General features: G+C 41.5%; 1 protein-coding gene across 1 annotated transcript in view; it reads right to left on the reverse strand.

Moving 5' to 3' along the window:
* Positions 1-16399, reverse strand: part of LOC110291167 (mitochondrial adenyl nucleotide antiporter SLC25A24-like) — a 33456-nt gene extending 17057 nt beyond the window's left edge. The window contains exons 1-3 of the mRNA XM_021158148.2: positions 16139-16399; positions 12015-12141; positions 2640-2727 (exon numbers count right to left, since the gene is read on the reverse strand). Of these exons, the coding sequence (XP_021013807.1) occupies positions 2640-2727; positions 12015-12141; positions 16139-16321 (398 nt within the window). The 5' untranslated portion in view covers positions 16322-16399. The remainder of the gene's footprint in view (positions 1-2639; positions 2728-12014; positions 12142-16138) is intronic.
* Between the last annotated feature and the right edge of the window lie 4299 nt (positions 16400-20698).

Raw genomic sequence — 20698 nt, forward strand, 5'->3', positions numbered from 1 at the left:
TGGAGTGTTTTTCCTGCTTTTTCCTCCAGCCCTCTCAGGAGGCACTTTGAGTTAATCATTGTGCCTGCAAGCTCTTGTTATCATCTGCCATTGTGTATGGGTTTGGTGGTTGTTTATGGGATGGATTCCCAAGTAGAGCAGTCTCTGGATGGTCGTTCCTTCAGTCTCTTACTGAACTTTGTCTCTGTAATTCCTTCCATGGGTATTTTGTTCCCCCTTCTAAGAAAGATTCTGAGCTTCTGGGCTAATATCCACTTATCAGTGAGTGCATATCATGTGTGTTCTTTTATGATTGGGTTGCCTCACTTAGGATGATATCCTCCAGATCTATCCATTTGTCTAAGAATTTCAAGAGCTTGCTGACAGGAGCCTGATATAGCTGTCTCCTGAGAGGCTCTGCCAGTGCTTGGCAAATACAGAAGTGGATATTCACAATCATCCACTGGGCAGAGCACAGGGTCCCCAATGAAGGAGCTAGAAAAAGTGCCCAAAATGCTGAAGGGGGTTGCAGCCCCATAGGAGGAACATCAATATGAACTAACCAGTACCCCCAGAGCTCCTTGAGACTAAACCACCAATCAAAGAAAACACATGGTGGGACTTGTGGCTCTAGCTGTATATGTAGCAGAGGATGGCCTAGTCAGTCATCAATGGGAGGAGAGGCCTTAGGTCCTGTGAAGGTTCTATTCGCCAGTATAGGGGAATGCCAGGGCTGGGAATGGGAGTGGGTGGGTTGGGGAGCAGGGGAAGGGGGGAGAGGATAGAGGTTTTTCATAGAGGAAACTAGGAAAGGGGATAACATTTGAAATGTAAATAAAGAAAATATCTAATAAAAAATTATTGTGCTGGGTACGACATAAGGATCTGCTTCTGAATGAATGCACAGGTTTTTCCTCAGCACACCCAGTTCTCCAACACCCTAAGAGGCTGTGTTTTCTCCAATGTGTAGTTTTAGCATCTTTGTCAAAAACCAGGTGGCTGCAGTTGCCTGACTCATAGCTGGGTCCTCTATTCTATTCTGCTGATCTCTCTGTTGTTGTGCAAGTACCATGTTGTTTCTATTACTATGGCTCTATAGTATAATTTGAAATCAGTTAGTGATACCTCCAGCACTGTTCTTTTAATCAATATTGCCTTCGGTCTTTTATGCTTCTAGATAAAATTTAATTTTTTTTCCTTTCTATGGATAATAGTGCTAGAATTTTGACAAGTATTGGACTAAATCTGTAGATTGTTTTCTGTAGGACACACACACAGCTTTAAAAACACAGCTTTTTAAAGCTGACTTAAGGACTTGAAAGTATGAGTGGTTTTATAACTGTTAATGAAATTTAATTAGACTACACAAACATAGGGAATAGAAATCTCAGCTAGTTTTGTGTAAGTTCTTTTAAGCTTCTAAGAAATAGATAACTGTAATTATTGGTATTAATTGTCAACTGAACACCTAAGAGACAAGACTCCAGCCACGCCCTGAGGGACTGTCTTGGATAACCTTAGCCTCTGATTGTCTCTGGGGGGTTATCTTGATTATGTTAATTGACATAGAAAAACCCACCCATTGTGGATGGCACAGTTCCAGGCCTGGGATCCTGGACTTCGAGTGGAAAGGTGAGCTGAGCACAGCTCGCACTCATGTTCATGTGCTCTGCCCTCGATGGTGGACGCCATGTGCCCAGCAGCTCCACACCCACTACCCTGACTCCCCACAGCGAGGGACTGTCACCCAGAATTGTGAGTCAGGTAAAACTTTTCTCCTTTAAGTTGCTTTTGTCAAGGCATTTTATCCCAGCAACAAGAGACATAACTAGGATAATAATCCAATTCTATTTTGTGTCTTACAAGGCAGATGCACAGAGAGAGGTTAAGGCAGGAGCTCAGGGCAGGAACTTGGAGACAGAAACTGAAGCAGAGGCCATGGAGAAACACTGCTTACTGGCTTGTTCCTCATGGCTTGAACATTGGTTTCTTCTACAACTCAGGACCACCTGCACAGGGTTATACCCGTAAGGGGGCTGAGCTCACCTTCATCAATCATTAATGAAGAAAATGCCCCCAGAGAGCTGCCTAGAAGCAATCTGATAAAGGAATTTTCTCAGTTGAGGTTCCTCTTCCCCAATAACTTTAGATTGTGTCACATGTGCACACACACACACACAGAGAGAGAGAGAGAGAGAGAGAGAGAGAGAGAGAGAGCAGGACATGGGGTTTGCTGATTAGGCTGGGCTGGCTGGCTAATGGGCTCAAGGAATGAGTCTGCCTCTATATTCCCGAGTATACCATTATACACAGACTTTATGCAGATCCTGGGAATCAAGCTTAAATCCCGATGCTCCGCAGCAAGCACCACTTTACCCACTGAGCCATCTTCCCCAGACCCCCCCCCCAGAGAAAAAACATCTTAATGTGTTTGCCACAGGAATGGATACAGATGAATTAATAAAGAAAAATGGATAATATAACACAAAGACTAAAGAAATACACGTTCAACCATCTCATACATATGAATCCATATGAATTTTTTAAAAATCTCTCTGCAAAAATGAGAGATGGCATCTGAAATGCCACATGTATTGCAGTTAACGTCCAGCATAGATGATAAAACTCAAAGGGTATCAAAGATGAGAACACAGGCTGACCTTTTCAGGATGTCTTTGGCCTGAGAGAGAGAAATGTGGATTCCCAATGATTTCACGGCAGCAACTATTTCTGAAGCATCTATTACACCTTTAAAAAGTGAAAACACCAAGTTAAGAATCTGAGACAACAACAAAACAAAATACACTATAGAATGTGACCACCCTGGATTGGAAAGTCTGTGTTTGGTGGGTGTCTTTACTCCCAAACCCATTCCTCAAAGCCTAAAAACACCGAAATGTTGCCACCGAGTTTACGTTTGGTAGTTAAGTCTCTTTAAACTGAAACGACCGCTGTTTTACCTAGTTATTTGTCCAGGTATGAACAGTCATGCTTCAGGACAAAAATATTTATGAATAGCTCAGACATCACTTGAAATATTACAAATCACAGGCACACTGCATGCATTTTTATAAACTCCAAATTCTACATTTCAAACGACATCTGTCCCTGAGGACGAAAGACTGTAACACATTTGACTATTGTACCTGTTTGAAAAGAGCTGAAAAAGTTAATTCTGAAAACCTGATTCAGGGGCAAAAGAATGAAGGACTCTGTTTATAAAGTAAAAGATCCAACATCCTTATAACAGAAACATGTACTATATTATGCTTCTCGCTTGTTGAATAGGTCTTAAGTCCAATAAGAGAGCTGTTGGTTTTTACCAAGGTATGTGTGTCATATATGTGTGTGTGTGTGTGTGTGTGTGTGTGTGTGTGTGTGTGTGTGTGTGTGTGTGTGTGTGTGTGTGTGTGCTGTGGTGGTTTGAATATGCTTGGCCCATGGGAAGTGGCACTATTAGGAGGTGTGGTCTTGTTGGGGTAGGTGTGGCCTTGTTGGAGGAAATCTGTCACTGTGGGTATAGGCTTTGAGGTCCTATGCCTAAGGTCCATCCAGGGCAGAAGCAGGTCTCCTCCTGGCTGCCTTCAGAACAAGATGTAGAACTCTCATCTTCTTCTCCCAAACCATGTCTGAAACTGAAACTACAAGCCAGCCCCAATGAAATGTCTTCTTTTATAAGAGTTGCCTTGATCATGGTATCTCTTCACAGCAATGAAACCCTAAGGCATATGCCTACTATGTAGTTCATGTTCACATAGCTCTATGTTGTGAAGGGAAAATTAAAATTTCCATATTCTCCTCAAACTCTAGAACACAACTGTAACACATTTTCCAAATTTAAAAAAAAAAATCACATTCTTTTTATTTTTATCATATATTTTTCTATTTTTTCATTTTAATGTTTTATTTATTATTTTTATATGCATTGGTGTCTTGCCTGAATATTTCTCTGTGTAAGGGTGTCAGACCCTTTGAAACTGGAGTTACAGGCAGTTGAGAGTCACCATATAGATGCTGGGAGTTGAACCTGGGTCCTTTGCAAGAGCAGCCAGTGCTCTAAACTGCTGAGCCATCTGTTCAGCCCCTCTTTTTCTATATTTTCTGATTGTAATATAATTATATCATCTCACCCTTCCTTTTCCTCCCTCAACCCCTTAACTCTCTCAGCTATATGGCCTCCTTTTAATTGTTGTGAAGTATTGAGTGTGTGTTTACTTACTAATACTTATATGTGTATGTGTTCTTAAATATATAAATACAACCTGAGAAGTCCATGAAACGCTACTTGTATGTACATGTTTTAAGACTAACCATTTGGTACTGGATAACCAATTGGTCTGCTCTTCCCTGAGGAAGACTATTTATCTAGCTTTCAGATCCCTTAGATGCCTGTCACTCTTTGTCTAAGGTTGAGGTTTCTTGAGATTTTTCCCCCTTCCATATTAGTGTGTCTATTGGTGTTGTCCTTGTTCAGGTCTTGTTTAGGCAGCCATGGTGAGACTTCATAGTTATAACTTTCTGCCCTCTCTTCAATAATGACCCCTGAATCTTAAGTGCAGGAGTTGTGTTGCAGATGTTATCAGTTGCGACTTGGCTCCACAGCTCTGCATGTGATCTTCTGTAATGGTCTCCATCTGTTGCAAAAAGAAATTTCCTTGATGAGGAGTAAAGACTACACTTATCTGTGAGTATAAGGACAAATATTTAGATTATAACTAGGGATTATGCTAGTTAGTAAAGTCACAGTTGTAGGTGTTCTCCAGAATCCATGACTTCACTAGCCTTTGGCAGTTGGCTAGGTTTCCAGTACCAGTCATGATTTCTCTCTTGTTGAGCAGGTCTTAAGTCCAATAAGAGAGTTATTGGTTATCACCAAGGTCTGTATATCACTACTGTACCCTTAGGGTTATTGTGCATGCTGGTCATTGTTGTAGCTCATGGGCATATCCAAGTGCCACAGTGTGTATGTGGAAGTCAAAAGACAAGTTTCAAGAATCAGTTCTATTCTTTCACTGTAGTATCAGGGATCAAACTCAAGTTGTCAGACTTGCAAGCAAGCACCTTTCCCCATTTAGCCATCTTATCTGCCCTGATAATTCTTGAATGTGCGTGTGTATATATATCATTCTTTATATCAACTTAATATCTCCTGACTTAAAAATACATCAAAATGTTACTATAAATTTAATCATACATTTCATTTCCATACACCATTTACAGAAATTATGTATGAGAAACTATGTACATGTGAGGTATTAATTCATCAACAAAGACATTTTTTCAGACAGAGTCACATATTTTTTTTATGACTCAGGTGTTCCAAGCTCCAGACAAGGGAGTGTACTGGCCTACGAGCCAAAGTGTCTTCAAATGACAGCTCTTTACTTAACAAATGCTCATCTGTTAAGTTCAATATTTTTTTTATTGTCAACCTCCTATGTAAATCACTATCTCCACTGGGGTTACTGTTGCTGAGATAAAACACCATGATCAAAAGCAACTTGGGGAGGAAAGGATTTATTTCGCTCACAGTTCCATGTCACAGTTCACCATCAAAAGCAGTGAGGGCAGGAACTGAAGCAGAGCGGGAACCTGGAGTCAGGAGCTGATGCAGAAGCCATAAAGAAGTGTTGTTTACTGACCTGTTCCTCATGGCTTGATCAGCCTCCTTTCTTACAGAACCGGAGGTCACCAGTCCATGGATAGTACCAGCCGCAATAGGCTGGATCCTTTCCCATCAATCACTAATTAAGAAAATACCCTATAAACCTGAGTACAGCCCCATCTTATAAATGCATATTCTCAGTTGAGGTCCCCTCCTCAGATGACTTTAGCTTGTGTCAACTGAACATATTACCCAGCACAACCTCTGTACTAAATGTTATCTAGTTCAAAGATTAATTAATTCCCCCAAGGACTTGGCAATTTTGTATGAAAGTATATTTTATATTAGGAACTCCAGTAGCACTTGCTACTTCGATAAAGTATATGACATTGCATTAAATGTATGCTACCTGAAGGGTTATAAGCAGAATAAAAATGAAGTATTGTAAAGAACACAACTCAGCCATAACAAGTGCAGTATTCTCTTTCTCACCTTCAACTGCCCTGGTCAAACTCTACACAAAGGGAATGACTATGACATGCGCAGTAACTGGGACTAAGATGGCAACACAGAGCAGGCAGCTCAATCAAGGCAGCACCTTTGATGGGTTGCCAGGGCCTGAGCTCTGCACTGTGCATGGTAAGTAGTATTCCTAATGATAATTATACCTACTGCTATACAACTGAGTTTCTCAAAGCAACGAAGCCAGTAGAAGGCAGATGGTAATGCTTCTAGAATGATATTTCTAAAAGCCGAGGCTGAGCTACAATATTCCAGGCTGACTTGCCAAGACCTAGTATGATGCTAATACATCAGCTTGGGAATTTCTTCATGATGTGAAACTTATTTGCCTCAGGAGCCTTTTTCTACTACCAAGGTATAGTAACAGATATATTACTTAAGGTTCTATAGAGGAACAAAACTGATGCGATAGACATATATTACAAAAGGGATCTATTACATTGCTTTACACAATATGGGCTTGTGGCAGGACCTTCCCCCTAATGAATAAAGACTTCAGGGGACCAATCACTGGGCAAGGAGCAGGCAGGACTTCCAGGTTGGAGAGAGGAAGAGAGGAAGGAAGAGATAGGGCTTTTGGACTGAAGACAAGTAGAAGCCAAAATGTAACTAACAAGAGGTTTAGATGGTGGATCCGCCAGGATTTGCCACCAGAGGGGTTTTATTTAGTACAGCTTACAAATTTAGGATGCTAGTTACTGCACCCTGCAATTGAGTTACCTGTTGATTCTGAATTGTTTATATGGTGTTTTCCTTCATGGAGCAACTCAACTGGGTTCCAGAGAGAAAGGTACAGAGGTGTGGGTTTGCAAGAAGCACACCCCAAAAGGCCATGGGAATTTGGAAGCATGGGGCTGGCGTGGCAGTGACCCACCAGTGGGAACTTTACAAGCTGGGTGGAGAGATTTCGGAGCTCGGGGTTAGAGAGTCTCCACGAGGTGAGAACAGCCTGCTGGTGCACTGCCAGTTTAGCGTGGTGGATTGCATTTTTAATATTTCACGATCCATGGGCTGGGTAGACAAACAGGTTGTCTGTATGCAGGAGACGCTGAAAACTTCAGAGATGCTTAGTCTATGAGGCTGACTAGCTCATCAGCCCTGTCTTAGAGCCAAAGGCCTTGCTGACTCATGCAGCCACTGGTCTTTGCTTCAGTTTTGAAGGCTGTCTTACTTTTCTGTTTCTGTAATAAAACACATTGTCCACAGCAACTTACAAGAGAAAATGTTTAATAATGCTTAGGCCTTCAGAGGGTTAGAGTCCATGATGGTAGAGCAAAGGAACAGCTGAGAGCTCACATCTTGATTCACAAGTAAGAGGCAGAGAGCACACTGGGAATGAGGCTTCAAGTCTTTTGAAACCTCAAGCCCCTAACCACTAACACACCTTCTCCAACCAGGTCACACCTCCAAATATTCTCAAACACTTTTACCAACTGGGGACCAAGCATTTACACATATGAACCTTATAGGGGCCATTTGCATTCAACCCACCACAAAGGCCAAAGAAGTTAGCTTCCAGTGTCAGCAAGGGATGGCAGTAGCAGTAACAGTGACAAGAGTAGATGAATTCACAAGAAAAGAGTAAAAGTTGGCAGGCCAAACCAGAACTTCTTTTACCTCAGACCTCTATTGAATTGGGACATTACCGAATAGTGCTGTACACGCTAAGGGAGTGTCTCCCTACCCCCATCTGTCTCCTCACACACCAACCTACCCCACACACCACACACCCATTCTCCTACCCCACCCTCAGTTAATTTAATCCTTCCAAAAATTACCCTCACAGACTTGCCCAGGGGCTTATCTTTTAGTAGACTACAATTTGATTCAAGTTGATGAGCAAGATTAATCATTACAGCAGAGATAATAGAAACATTGTATGTAACATTGTATGTAGAGGAATTTTAATCCAGCAACACTGCTGCTCTGGCAAGAGATCACATTCAAAGATCATCTCTCTGTGTCAGCCACCTGCTTCAAGCTCTGCCACCGCGAGTTCCCCCACCTGGATGGGCCACTCCTTTGAACCCTGAATCACAATAAGCCTTTTATCCCTTCAGTTGCTTTGGTCTGTTCTCTTTTCTTTGATGGTTTCTTATATGCACATAATACACTTTAGTAACTTTAGTGAAACCTTTTTTTCCCCCAAAACTTCCTCTGCTATTTCTATGTCTTGTTACTTAGGGTTTTTTGTGAGGCTGAGTAGGAGGTTATTTTCTGGAGCATGGCAACTTGTCGGGAATTACTTAAAACAGTGACACCCTCCCTTCACCACCATTAACTGCTCATAGTCCATTCCTAAAGGAGGGTTTGGGGGCCTCGTGATGAAAGGTTGGCAGGCTCAATCAAGTACAGCTCTTGTGCCGGTAACCACAGGGATGGTGAGTTCGTGAGTGTAACAGTAAGGTCATTCATTCTACACATCTCGCCATCCCCCAGCTTTTCTGTGCTTTCTACTCATCTTTTCCACAGTGTTCCCTTGAGTCCTGGAGCGGGTAATATAGAGGACCTACTAACAGCTCAGCATTACACCAGCCCATTATAAGTCTGTATCAACCCCTGCCCACTGCAATAAGAAGAAGCTGTGTCTTGCCTGACCAGTCTCTACTGTCGAGCTCAAAGGTCACAGTTGAGTTGGCTTTTCTCCCCAGAAGCCTGCAGCACACCTTCCTATACTACGAAAGCTAGCCAGGAGGAAGGATGTTCACAGGTCAGTACCAGCTTGCTTTCTCCATGTTCTGTGACCAAAGAGTGGGGTGTCCTCAGCAATACTCTTACCATCCATTTCTAGTAGACAAGAGCAATGGCAAGAGTTCAGATTTGGGGATGAGTAGGATTCACGCACCCGCTTTGCCAAAGAATTTCATCATGGCAATGAGAAAAGAGACTAAGAGTGGGATTCTTAGCAATTTTTATTTTCTTTCAGAAGTTTGTCTGCATTAACTAAATTTCCTGAAATAAATATATTTTCAAAATCATCAAGACTTATTTTTGAGAGGAAGGGAGGGATGTGTGGAAAGGTGGGATGTCAGGCACATGTGCCACAGGACACTTGTGAAGGTCCGAGGATAGCTTTCAAGAGTGGCTCTCTTCTTGTACTGTTGTTAGTTCCAGAAATCAACTAGGACTACATGGCTCGTGGGGAAGTACTTCCACCCACAAAGCCATGCTGCTTATTAAACTCACACACCAAATTTCCCATTTATTACAAAGAAAAAAATAGAAGGACTATCCAATACACAAAGCTTTAAATTCAGAGGATATAAGACTCTGCAAAACTGATTTTATTAAAAATATAAGGTATCAGATATGGTGTTAATGGTTTGATTCCAGCATTCAAGAAGCAGAGGCAGATGTATCCCTTTTAAGTTTGATGCTAGACTGGTCTACATAGTGAGTTCCAGGCCAGCCAGGGCTACACAGTGAGACTCTGTCTCCAAAAGTAAATAATTAAAATTTAAAGGAGGGGTTAGAACAGTGCTTCTCAACCTATGAGTTGCAACCTCTTTGGGACCCAAATGACCCTTTCAACAGGGGTCACCTAAGACCACTGAAAAACACAGACATTTACATTGTGATAAATAACAGTAGCAAAATTACAGCTATGAAGTAGCAATGAAAATAATTTTGTGATGGGGGGGGGGGGTCACCACAACGTGAGAAACTGTATTAAAGGGTTGCAGCATTAGGAAGGTTGAGAATCACTGGACTAGAGAGATGATTCAGTAGTTAAGAGTACTGGCTGCTCTTCCAAAGGACCCAGAATTCCTGCACCCTTGTGGCAGCTCATAACTGTCTATAAAACCAGTCCTGGGAGGATCCAATGACCTCTTCTGGCTCCCATGAGCACCTGCCACACATGTGATGCACAGACATATAGTTCAAGCAAAACAATCATTATATATTATATATATATATATATATATATATATATATACACACACACACACACGCATAAGGCAGGCAGATCTCTGTGAGTTTGAGGCCATCTTGGTCTACATAGCAAGTTCCAGGCCAGCCAGGGCTACAAAGTGCAATTTGCAACATGCTCCACTATGTTCATAGCAGCCTTATTTATAATAGCCAGAAGCTGGAAAGAACCCAGATGCCCCTCAACAGAGGAATGGATACAAAAAATATGGTACATTTACACAATGGAGTACTACTCAGCTATTAAAAAGAATGAATTTATGAAATTCCTAGCCAAATGGATGGACCTGGAGGGCATCATCTTGAGTGAGGTAACACAATCACAAAAGAACTCACACAATATGTATTCACTGATAAGTGGATATTAGCCCAAAACTTAGGATACCCAAGATATAAGATACAATTTGCTAAACACATGAAACTCAAGAAGAATGAAGACCAAAGTGTGGACACTGTGCCCCTTCTTAGAATTGGGAACAAAACACCCAGGGAAGGAGTTACAGAGACAAAGTTTGGAGCTGTGATGAAAGGATGGACCATCTAGAGACTGCCATATCCAGGGATTCATCCCATAATCAGCTTCCAAACGCTGACACCATTGCATACACTAGCAAGATTTTGCTGAAAGGACCCAGATATAGCTCTCTCTTGTGAAACTATGCCAGGGCCAAACAAACATAGAAGTGGATGCTCACTGTCAGCTATTGGATGGATCACAGGGCTCCCAATGGAGAAGCTAGAGAAAGTACCCAAGGAGCTAAAGGGATCTGCAACCCTATAGTTGGAACAACATGATGAACTAACCAGTACCCTGGAGCTCTTGTCTCTAGCTGCATAAGTATTGAAAGATGGCCTAGTCGGCCATCACTGGAAAGAGAGGCCCATTGGACTTGCAAACTTTATATGCCCCAATACAGGGGAATGCCAGGGCCAAAAGAATGGGAATGCGTGGGTAGGGAAGTGGGGGGGGGGGATATGGGGATATTTGGGATAGCATTGGAAATGTAATTGAGGAAAATACGTAATAAAAAAAAGTTATAATTATACATTTTTGTGACAGAAAACCTGTACACTGTACTTAGATAATCACCTATAGGTGAATAATGTGCAGAATTAAGGTAATTAATACAGAATGACAATGGAGCACACACAAAGTCTCTAGTCTTCACTTTGATCTCCTTTTAAGTCTATTTTAGGTTGCACTGAAACACTGGAATAAATACAAAGCAAAAAAAAAAAGAATTTCCTACAAAAGTGAAGGAAATCATCGCACCAATCATATGTAAAGCCACTATATCATGCTAACCCTGGCACATTTCACTCGTAATTATGGTTTCCGTAACTGTCCAGTACATAGGTTCTAGTCATTAGTGCAAGCCTAAGTCTCAAAGCAAACAAACAAACCATATATGTACATACACATATGATTTGGGGAAATTATAATACCTATTGCTGGCTAGTTTTTTGTCAATTTGACACAAGCGAGTCATCTGAGGGGGAAAAAAAGCCCTCAGTTAAGAAAATGCCCCTACCATATATGCCTATAGACAAGCCTGTGGGACATTTTCTTGATTAATTATTGATGTGGAAGGGACAAGACTACTGTAAACAGCACCATCCATGGACAGGCAGTCCTGGGGTATATAAGAAAGCAAACTGAAGAGGCCAAGGGCACAAGTCAGTAAATAGTGCTCTTCTATGGCATCTGCTCAGTTCCTGCCCAGACGTCCTCAGTGATCGACTGTTACCTAGAAGTTTAATAAGAAATAAACTCTTTGCTCCCCAAGTTGCTTTTGGTTATGTTTTATCACAGCAATAGAAACCCAAGGACACCTATTATATTATTCTCAGTAATTTAAAAATTATTGCTAGATAGTAAATTGGATCTGACAGTAGGAGCAAATGAAAGACAGAAAAGTCCTTGTCGATGCTAGCACTTAGACCCGTCGAGCCAACTGTGGATGAAACATACACACACCATCATCATTTTTGTCCAGACTCTTGAACGCCAGTTTCATTTTCTTCTCATGGTCTTGAAGGTACCGCACAAATTCTTCAAAATCCAGTCCTGAGTCAGCATTGGAATCTGCATCCTTAAAAATCTCCTACAAGAGAAAAGACTCACTGCAACAGTCATGGTAGAGCCCCTATGTCAGGTTAACATTAGGGCTTAAAGATGCCAAGATATGTAGCCTCTTCCATCAGAGACAAAAAATATGTCCACTAATGTGATAAACAGGAAATTCTAATATTCCCCAGATTAATGGTTTGGGACCTATCTATAAAGTAAGCATGTACGTTCAAGTCTCACTAAGTCCTTAAGCCTTTTTAACATAAAAAATAACACTATAGGTCTGGAAAGATAGCTCAGCAGTTAAGAACACTTTCTGTTCTTCTGGGGGACCTGGGTTCAGTTCCCAGCACCCACATGGCAGCTTTCAGCTACCTGTAGCCCCAGTTTAGAGGGATCTAGCACCCTTTCCGGATTCCACAGGCACTGGACACAGCCCAGCTCACTTACATAAGTGAGGCAATACTTATACAGAAAAATAAATAAATCTTTCAAAAACGTATGTAAAAATATGTCATATATTCCAAGCCCAGCAGACTCTTACCTCATTGGCTATATATTATTCATTTTTTGTACCATCAAATCTAGTATAAAGTATAAAATAGAGAGGCCTTTAATAGACTAGATAACTCATACTTAGTATTTATTGAATTTGAAAATAAATGTTATGAGCTGAAAACTGGATCACACTGCACAGCACAACTAAACACTGCACACACCATAGATTGCACACTACACACCACTCACTGCACACTGCATCACACACACCATGCACTGCGTACTGCATAGCACACACCACGCACTGCACATTGCACACTGCATCACATACACACCATGCACTACACACTGCATAGCACACACCACACACTGCATACTACATAGCACTGCATACACCACATACTGCACACTGCACAGTGCATACACCATAGTCTACATACCACTCACTGCACACTGCATAGCACACATCACACACTCTGCACTGCATACACCACATACTGCGCAGTGCACACCGCACACTGCACATGGCACACACCATACACTGCATACACCATACATTGCATACTACATAACACACACTGTACATCACAAACCACGCAGGACACATTACTGGGACAAAAAAAAAGCAAAAAGTTAAAGTCTCTAGTATGAAGCAAATTATAGACTACTAGTGATGATACATATACCAAAGGCAGATATGTTAGGTGTAGTAATGCAAGGAATTCAAGGTAGTCCCTTCTCTCTGAAAGTAAGCTTTCAGATAATAAGTGAGGTTAAAATGCTGAAAGAATCGAGAAATGCTTCATAAAGAAAGACTGCTTGGGACTGGATTCACAAGGAAAAACATGTGCTAGACAGATAAACAAGAGTGGACATTTCAATATATGTGAAATGTTTGCATGGCAGTGGAACAGGTGTTAATTATAAAAATACAGCAATAATAATGGCGATAATAACAATCAAGACTTCCTGAGAGCTTCGTTCTAAGCAAGTTATGGATCTAAGTTCATCTCCTCTTTATCTGATTTGCTGAAGACAAGGGAGCATGAAAGGAAAGTGGAAGATGAGTTAAAGAAAGATCTCCTGAGGAGATTTATACACTGCAAAAACTATCTCAAATTAATGGTTCAAGTTGTTGATTCCCAGTAAGCAGGACACATATAGTGCTCACAGGAAAACAGTATTAAACAACCTTAAATCACAGTTTGAGAAAATGAGTCTTTGTTTCAAGCATCATTTGTTCCTGATTATATCATGAGAAATGTCTGTAGTGTTCTAACATGCCTCAAAACTTGTCAACTGAAAGAAAAACACACCAGAATAGAAGACTCAATGTCACCAGGTGATATAGTTTTTAAACAGAATTTTAAAATATTAACTTTTAAAATGCCCATTTTATGGTTATTTATAATCTACTAGATTTCATATGACAGAAACATATAGGTTTCATTTTTAAGAGTGATATTAACAATATGCTTACACTCTTACGCTCCCCTCCACCAGAGGTACATATACCAGAAAGCATAACTAGTGACCATACAAAGAACAGAACATCTTTTGAAACCCCTAAGATTTAGAATCAAGCCTGAAACCACCTATACAGTTAGCAGAACTGAATAATAAAAGCAAGAACAACATTCTCACTTCAAGCATGGTGCCTCTCCCTACTCCCTGATGTCAGTACAAGGCCAGATAGAATCCCTTCAGGCCCAAGCTCCTACAAGACAAAAAGACAACCAGATCACTGAGTGGGAAGAGCAACAGCCCAGCATGCTCTGACATGCAGTAGATTGCAGGCTTGAGAGTATTCCTGGCAGCAGGCTCTAGAGCTAATGTGCAGAAGACTAAGTTGTTAGAAGCTGACATCAGGATACTAAGATACTGAAACTGAAATTAGTCAGTTTGCAAGGCTTGGTGGAGGATATCTACTGCTTACTTGGTTTTAAGCTCCACAGACCAGGTTTTTCTGCTTCCAGGAAGCAGTACTTCCGATATATATGTATTTGAAGAATTTAATTTGATCCTTATCTCTTACCTTGCACAAAAGGCAGTTCCAAATGGATCAAACATCTCAATGTTAGATATAAAACTGAAATTTCTAGAAAAAAAAGAGTAGGGAGCGCACTTAAGGCTATAAGCTAGAGTCAGACTTTCTTAATAGGATCCCTCATGAAGGAAACTGAGCCAAGGTCTGATAAATAGGAATTCATGAAATTGAACTGCAAACTGTTAATAAAGAAGCAGTCTAGAAGAAAGAAAGAAAACACCATCGCCAGTTATACATCTGATAGATTGGTGTCTAGAACACATGAAGAACTCAAGAAACCAAACAAACCCTTTAAAAGTAGGCTAATGAACTGAACATGGAGTTCTTAAAAGAAGGTATGCACATAGCTAGGAAATCATTTGTGTTAAACATCTTTATCTATCACGTAAATGGAAATCAAAGGACATTGAGATTTCACTGTACCCCAGTCAGAATGACTGTCATCAAGAAAGCGAGTAACAGTTGCTGGCGGCAGTGAAAGGAAAGAGAGCCCTTATTTGTTATTTGTAGGAGTGAAAACTAAAGCAACCAGGACAGACATCAATATCAGGGGAGGGAGCCTCAAAAGGCTAGGAATAGATCTATCATGTGATGCTACTGACAGGTATATATCCACAAAGGACTTTATATCCTTATACCACAGAGATATTTGTTTGGCCATGTTCATTGTCTCTCTGTTCAAGATAATTATAAAGTGAAATCAGCCTTGATGTTCATCAACTGATGAATGGGAAAATGAGAATGTGGTACATATACACAACTGAATTTTATTCAGCCATAAAGAAGAATGAACTCATGAACTATGCAGGTAAATAGACAGAACTTTAAAAAAAATTACACTTTGTCAACCCAGACCAGAAAGATTATCCTCACACATGTGAATCAGAGCTGCAAATCTTTACATTCGTGTTTAACTTGGAGGACCTGTAGACCAGGGGCCATTGGAGTGGTGGCCATTGTAGAAAAGGAAGACACTACTAGTTTATGAAAGACGCTAGTAGAGTGTAAGTCTGTTGACTCGCCATAGATTTGTCTACTGTTAAGTGAGAAAGATGCCACCTCTGGGATACTCATCTGCATAGAGTTTGCAGAAGATCTTGAGGCAAGTTTTCCCTAGGTTGAAAGCCTCTTGAGAAAAGCAAGTTTACTTTAGACAAAGGTTAACACAGTCCTGACCCTTATGGACAGGAACTGTTCAGAACCTCGGGTTCTTCTGCAAAAGCCCAGGCTGTCTTGTCATTACAGAAAATGACTATTTTGAGTCATTATCTATAACTATATACCTATAACTATAACATAACTATAAATGTGTTAGCAACACATTTCACTGGGTTATGTATTCTTCATGAAGAACCCCACAGAAAAAATTTCACACCTACTCCAAAAGCTCTGGAAATTTCTGGAAGTGACAGGTCGGCAGGTTGGCTCTGAGCTCTGTGCAACTTCTTTCCAACATTCTCAGGGCCACATTCTCTCAGTGGCTCACCTTCTCCGTGTCTTCGCTAAACGAGGAGTTCCAGTGTTTCAGCCCATCCCTGAGCTCCTGGATGTCCACCACGCCATCTCCATTGCGGTCCAGGTCTTCAAAGAGGACCTCATAGGCCAGGCGGTTAGAATCACCCTGGCAGGTCTCAGAGGGCAGCAGAAAGTCCTGCAGCCTGCGTAGCATCGTCCAGCAGGAGACCGTGGCCGCCACGACCCCTGAGGACCACAGCACTTACACCCAGGGCCACGGGTCTACGCCTGGGGCGCGCCACACCCAACCGCCTGAGACGCGAGCCCCCCCACCCCCACCCCACCCCACCCCACCCCCGTTCGCCCACGGAACCTTGAGAACTGGGAAAGCACTGCCAGGAGGGAACCTGGCACCGTGTGCCATGTATGCTCCAGGCCTCTCTCACCATAAGCTTGGTATGGGGGCACCTGAGACTATGACCCTCTAGACCTTAGAAGCATCCTCGGAAGAGTGTGTGAATATCAAGTCCTATGAAGTGCAGCTAAGGGGAGCACATTTCTCAGGAAGTGCAGCTGGGCCTCCTGAATCTCCTCACATCATTTCCAAGAAGCTTCCTGGAGCCTCTCTCAAAGGTCCGTGGTGTAAGGGTCGGGTTCTCCTCCCCATCTTTTACACCTTAATACAACCCAGTGAAACAAGGTGGCAACTTTTTCAAAATTAGCGTTATCTGCAGTGCCGCCCTGGGAAAGATAGTGACTGAGTCAGGCCATGAGTGAAGCGGCTATGCCTCATGCTGAGGCCTGGAGGGCTGAGTAAATGAAATCGTTTCCCTTTAGTATCTAGTGCCCTAAGGCTGCCCCCTCATGCCAGGGAAGATCAGCAAGTGGGCATCTGGACCAAGAGCAGACACTCCCTACCTGGTCTGAAGAAGGAAGAGAGGAACTTGTCCTTGCACCTGTCTCGACCGAGTGGTTTCCAACTGACCCATTTCCTCTTCCTTGTCTCTCACTTTCTTCTTAATGCAGTCTCAGGGGCAGGCGTATCTCTGACTTCAGGATAACCTTGTCTACAGAGCTGGTTCCAGGACGCCAGGGCTACACAGAAAAACCTTCAGGGGTTGGGGAGTGCACGCATTACCACCACCACCTGCCTACTGAACCTCCGGATATCACAAAACTCAATACATACTCAAAATGCTTTGATTTCTTGACCCAGGTCTTGCCTACAAGCTGCTGGCCATGCTCTTCGTCCTGAGACATCTCCTGCGCCTTCTGGGACATTATGAGCTTCTGACTCTCCTCTTTCTCTCTCCTACACCCCCGGCTCCTTTGTGAGCCCAAGATATTCTAAACATGAGGCCTTGAAAATTTGCCATAGATACACTTAAGGACAGAAAGATAGCTCAGTAAATATTGCAGTGAAGTTTTGTACCCTCTGATCAGGTTCTTTGAAAGCTAGCAGCAGAGTATAATAGCCCCAGTTGTTTTTAAAGCTTTATCTTTTTATATGTAAGTGTCTGTGTAAATTTAGTGTGTGTGTGTGTGTGTGTGTGTGTGTGTGTGTGTGTGTGTGTGTGCGTGTGTGCGTGTGTGCGCGCGCGCGTGCCAGCACATGCCAGAAAATAGTGTGGAATCTCCTGGAATTGGAGTTACCAGAAGTTGTGGACTTGAGAGCAGACCTCTGATAACTGGAAGAGCAACAACAGCTCTTAATAACAGTTGAAAGATTTTCCAACCCCTGACACTTGGGGGAGGGGGAAGTGTGTGACACGTGTTTTTAAATGAATTATGTTTTCTTGTTCAAGCCTAAATCTTACGTCATGAAGCTCATTTATTTCTTAAAATAGCACTGCTTTACATGTGTTTTCTTATGTTATTTATACGTGTTATACCACATGTTTTTTCTCAGTGCTAAAATATAATATAAATAACATAACATTGAATCAGCTCTCATAAACAGTCAACATCTAATATACTCTAGAGTGAAATGCATCCTAAGTGCTATAATAAATATGTAGTCAAAAATGTCATAAAATATGTATTTGTATTATATCATTGGATAAATTCATAAGTCAACAATAAAACAAAGCTACTAAAACAACTTTCAAAAATGTAAGTGCTGGGCATTTATAATTATTAAAGACCATTTTTTTCTTTAAAAGATAATTGTAAGACATAAACAGCATATTGTGTAGTTTATAACATGTCAGAACTAAATGTATGGCAATAATAAAAAAGTTGTAAAGGAAAATATATGCTAAAACCTCTTTGCATTATATGTAAAGTATATCTGTTTTCAATATATATATGTGTGTGTGTGTGTGTGTGTGTGTGTGTGTGTGTGTGTGTGTGTGCGTGTGTGTGTGTGTGTGTATCAGTGTGGTGGCTGACTTTTCATCCAGAAAATAGGAAACTTCAATAACAATACCAACCAATTAAGATTTCCTGAACACTACATGTAACAATAGCAGAATATCTATTTTTTTCCTTTCAGTTGCACATGTGAAATAACAGCCTAAAAACTCATGGAAACTGAACAACTCTCTACTGAGTGGAAACTTGGTCAAGAAGAAATAAATTAAGGACTTTCTAGAATTCAATGAAAATGAATACACAACATACCCAAACTTATGGGACTCAGTGACAGCAATACGAAGAGGAAAGTTCATAGCACTAAGTGCTTACATTTAGAAAGAGAGAAACACAGAGAGAGAGATATCTCATAGCAGCAACTTTTTAAAAAAATATATCCCCCCTGGATATCAATCCACTTTGCCACATCAAGTTGCAGTAGGACTAGGTGCATCTGCTTCTGTTGAGAATAGTCAAGGCAACCCAGTTAGGGGAAAGGGACTCGAGAGCAACAGAGCCAGAGACAGCCCCTGTCCCTGCTGCTAGGAGTCCCACATGAAGACCAAGCTGCACATCTGTTACATGTGTGTAGGAGGCCTAGGTCAGTCCCATGCATGCTCTCCGACTGGTAGTTCAGTCTCAGCCCCCTAGGCTGAGGTTAGTTGATTCTGTAGGTTTTCCTGTGGTGTCCTTGACCTCGCTGGCTCCTTCCATCCTTCCTCTCCCTCTTCCATAAGATTCCCCGAGCTCCATCTATTGTTTGGCTGTGGGCCTCTGCTTCTGTTTCCATCAGCTGATGGATGAAGCATCTCAAATGATAGTTATGCTAGGCTCCTGTTGGCAAGCATAGCAGAATAACATGTGGTGGGCTCTCTCTCCTGGCATGGGCCTCAAGTTGGGCCAGTCATTGGTTGGCCATTGCCTCAATTTCTGCTCCAGCTTTATCCTGACACATCTTGTAATCAGGACAATTGTGCGTAAGTTTGTGTCCCCATCCCTTCCTTGTAAGACTTGCCTAGTTACAAGGCTGTTTCAGGTTCTATATCCCCTATTGTTAGGAGTAGTCTTAGGTCATCCTCATAGACTCCTGGGAATTTCCACTGTACTAGGTTTCTAGCTCAGCCCAGAGATGCCCCCCACACACATTGATTCTAGTTCTCTCTCCATCCATCCTCCCCACACTTGATCCCTCCTGTTCCCCTTCTCATCCCCTCTCTCTATCCACCTACTTTCCTCCCTCTATCCACCCATTATGTCTAATTTATTTCCCCTTCTCAGTGAGATTCAAGTAATTCACAAAACATAACTTACGTTTCAGTATTAATAAGAAATCTAATGTGACCCAAATTAACATAGTCAACACTTATTTTCCTATAGACTCCTGAGTAGGCTTATGTATAAATAAGTTAATGTGGCTTGATAATAAAGAAAACCACTGCAAATGCTGAGATGAATAGTTTATCCCTAAACACAAAGGTTTGCTCCTGGCCTTAGAGTTAATTGGAGGTAAGATTACACATAACAAATATCCATCAGCCAGGGTCAAATACCTTAAAATTTTATAGACACTTTAAGGAGAGGGTATCAACCACATTCAAAATAGCTTAAGGCACCTTGCCTAGCCACACCCCATGGGACTCATCAGTGATAAAGGTAAAGCAATAAGCAAGGCCCTCCCTTGGGCCCTCATTGTTCCTTAGTGTCTGCGTGGTGAAAGAATGCAAATAAATCCATATCTTTCATTCTGTACAAAACTCAAGTCCATGTGGATCAATACCTTAATGTTAAACAGGATACATGAAATCTGATGGAACAGAAAGTAGAGAATAGCCATGAATGCATTGGCCAAGGAGACGACTTCCGGAACAGAACACTAATAGTTCAAGCACTAAGATTAACAATTAATAAACGAGACTTCATGAAACTGAAAAGCTTCTGTAAGGCAAAAGATGATAATGATGATGATAATAAAAGCCACAAAGAAAACAAAAATTACAGGCCTTACTTATAACATAATAGTAGTGTTCCAAAAACATAAGGAGTTCTATAGGTTAGTAAGAAAAAGGCGAATGATCTAATAAATAAACAATCTGAATAGGGCCCACATAGCCTACAAAGATTTCTACATAGCCACAGTACTCACTTCAGCATGCCCTCATTTCCTCTTCGCTCCAACTTTGATAACAGGCTCCAACATCTACTTAATTTTTCTTGGTACCTGGGACTGAACTGAGGGCCT

This window comes from Mus caroli, unplaced genomic scaffold, assembly GCF_978045245.1.
Source record: "Mus caroli unplaced genomic scaffold, Mus_caroli_1 scaffold_3, whole genome shotgun sequence".
Classification (NCBI taxonomy): domain Eukaryota; kingdom Metazoa; phylum Chordata; class Mammalia; order Rodentia; family Muridae; genus Mus; species Mus caroli.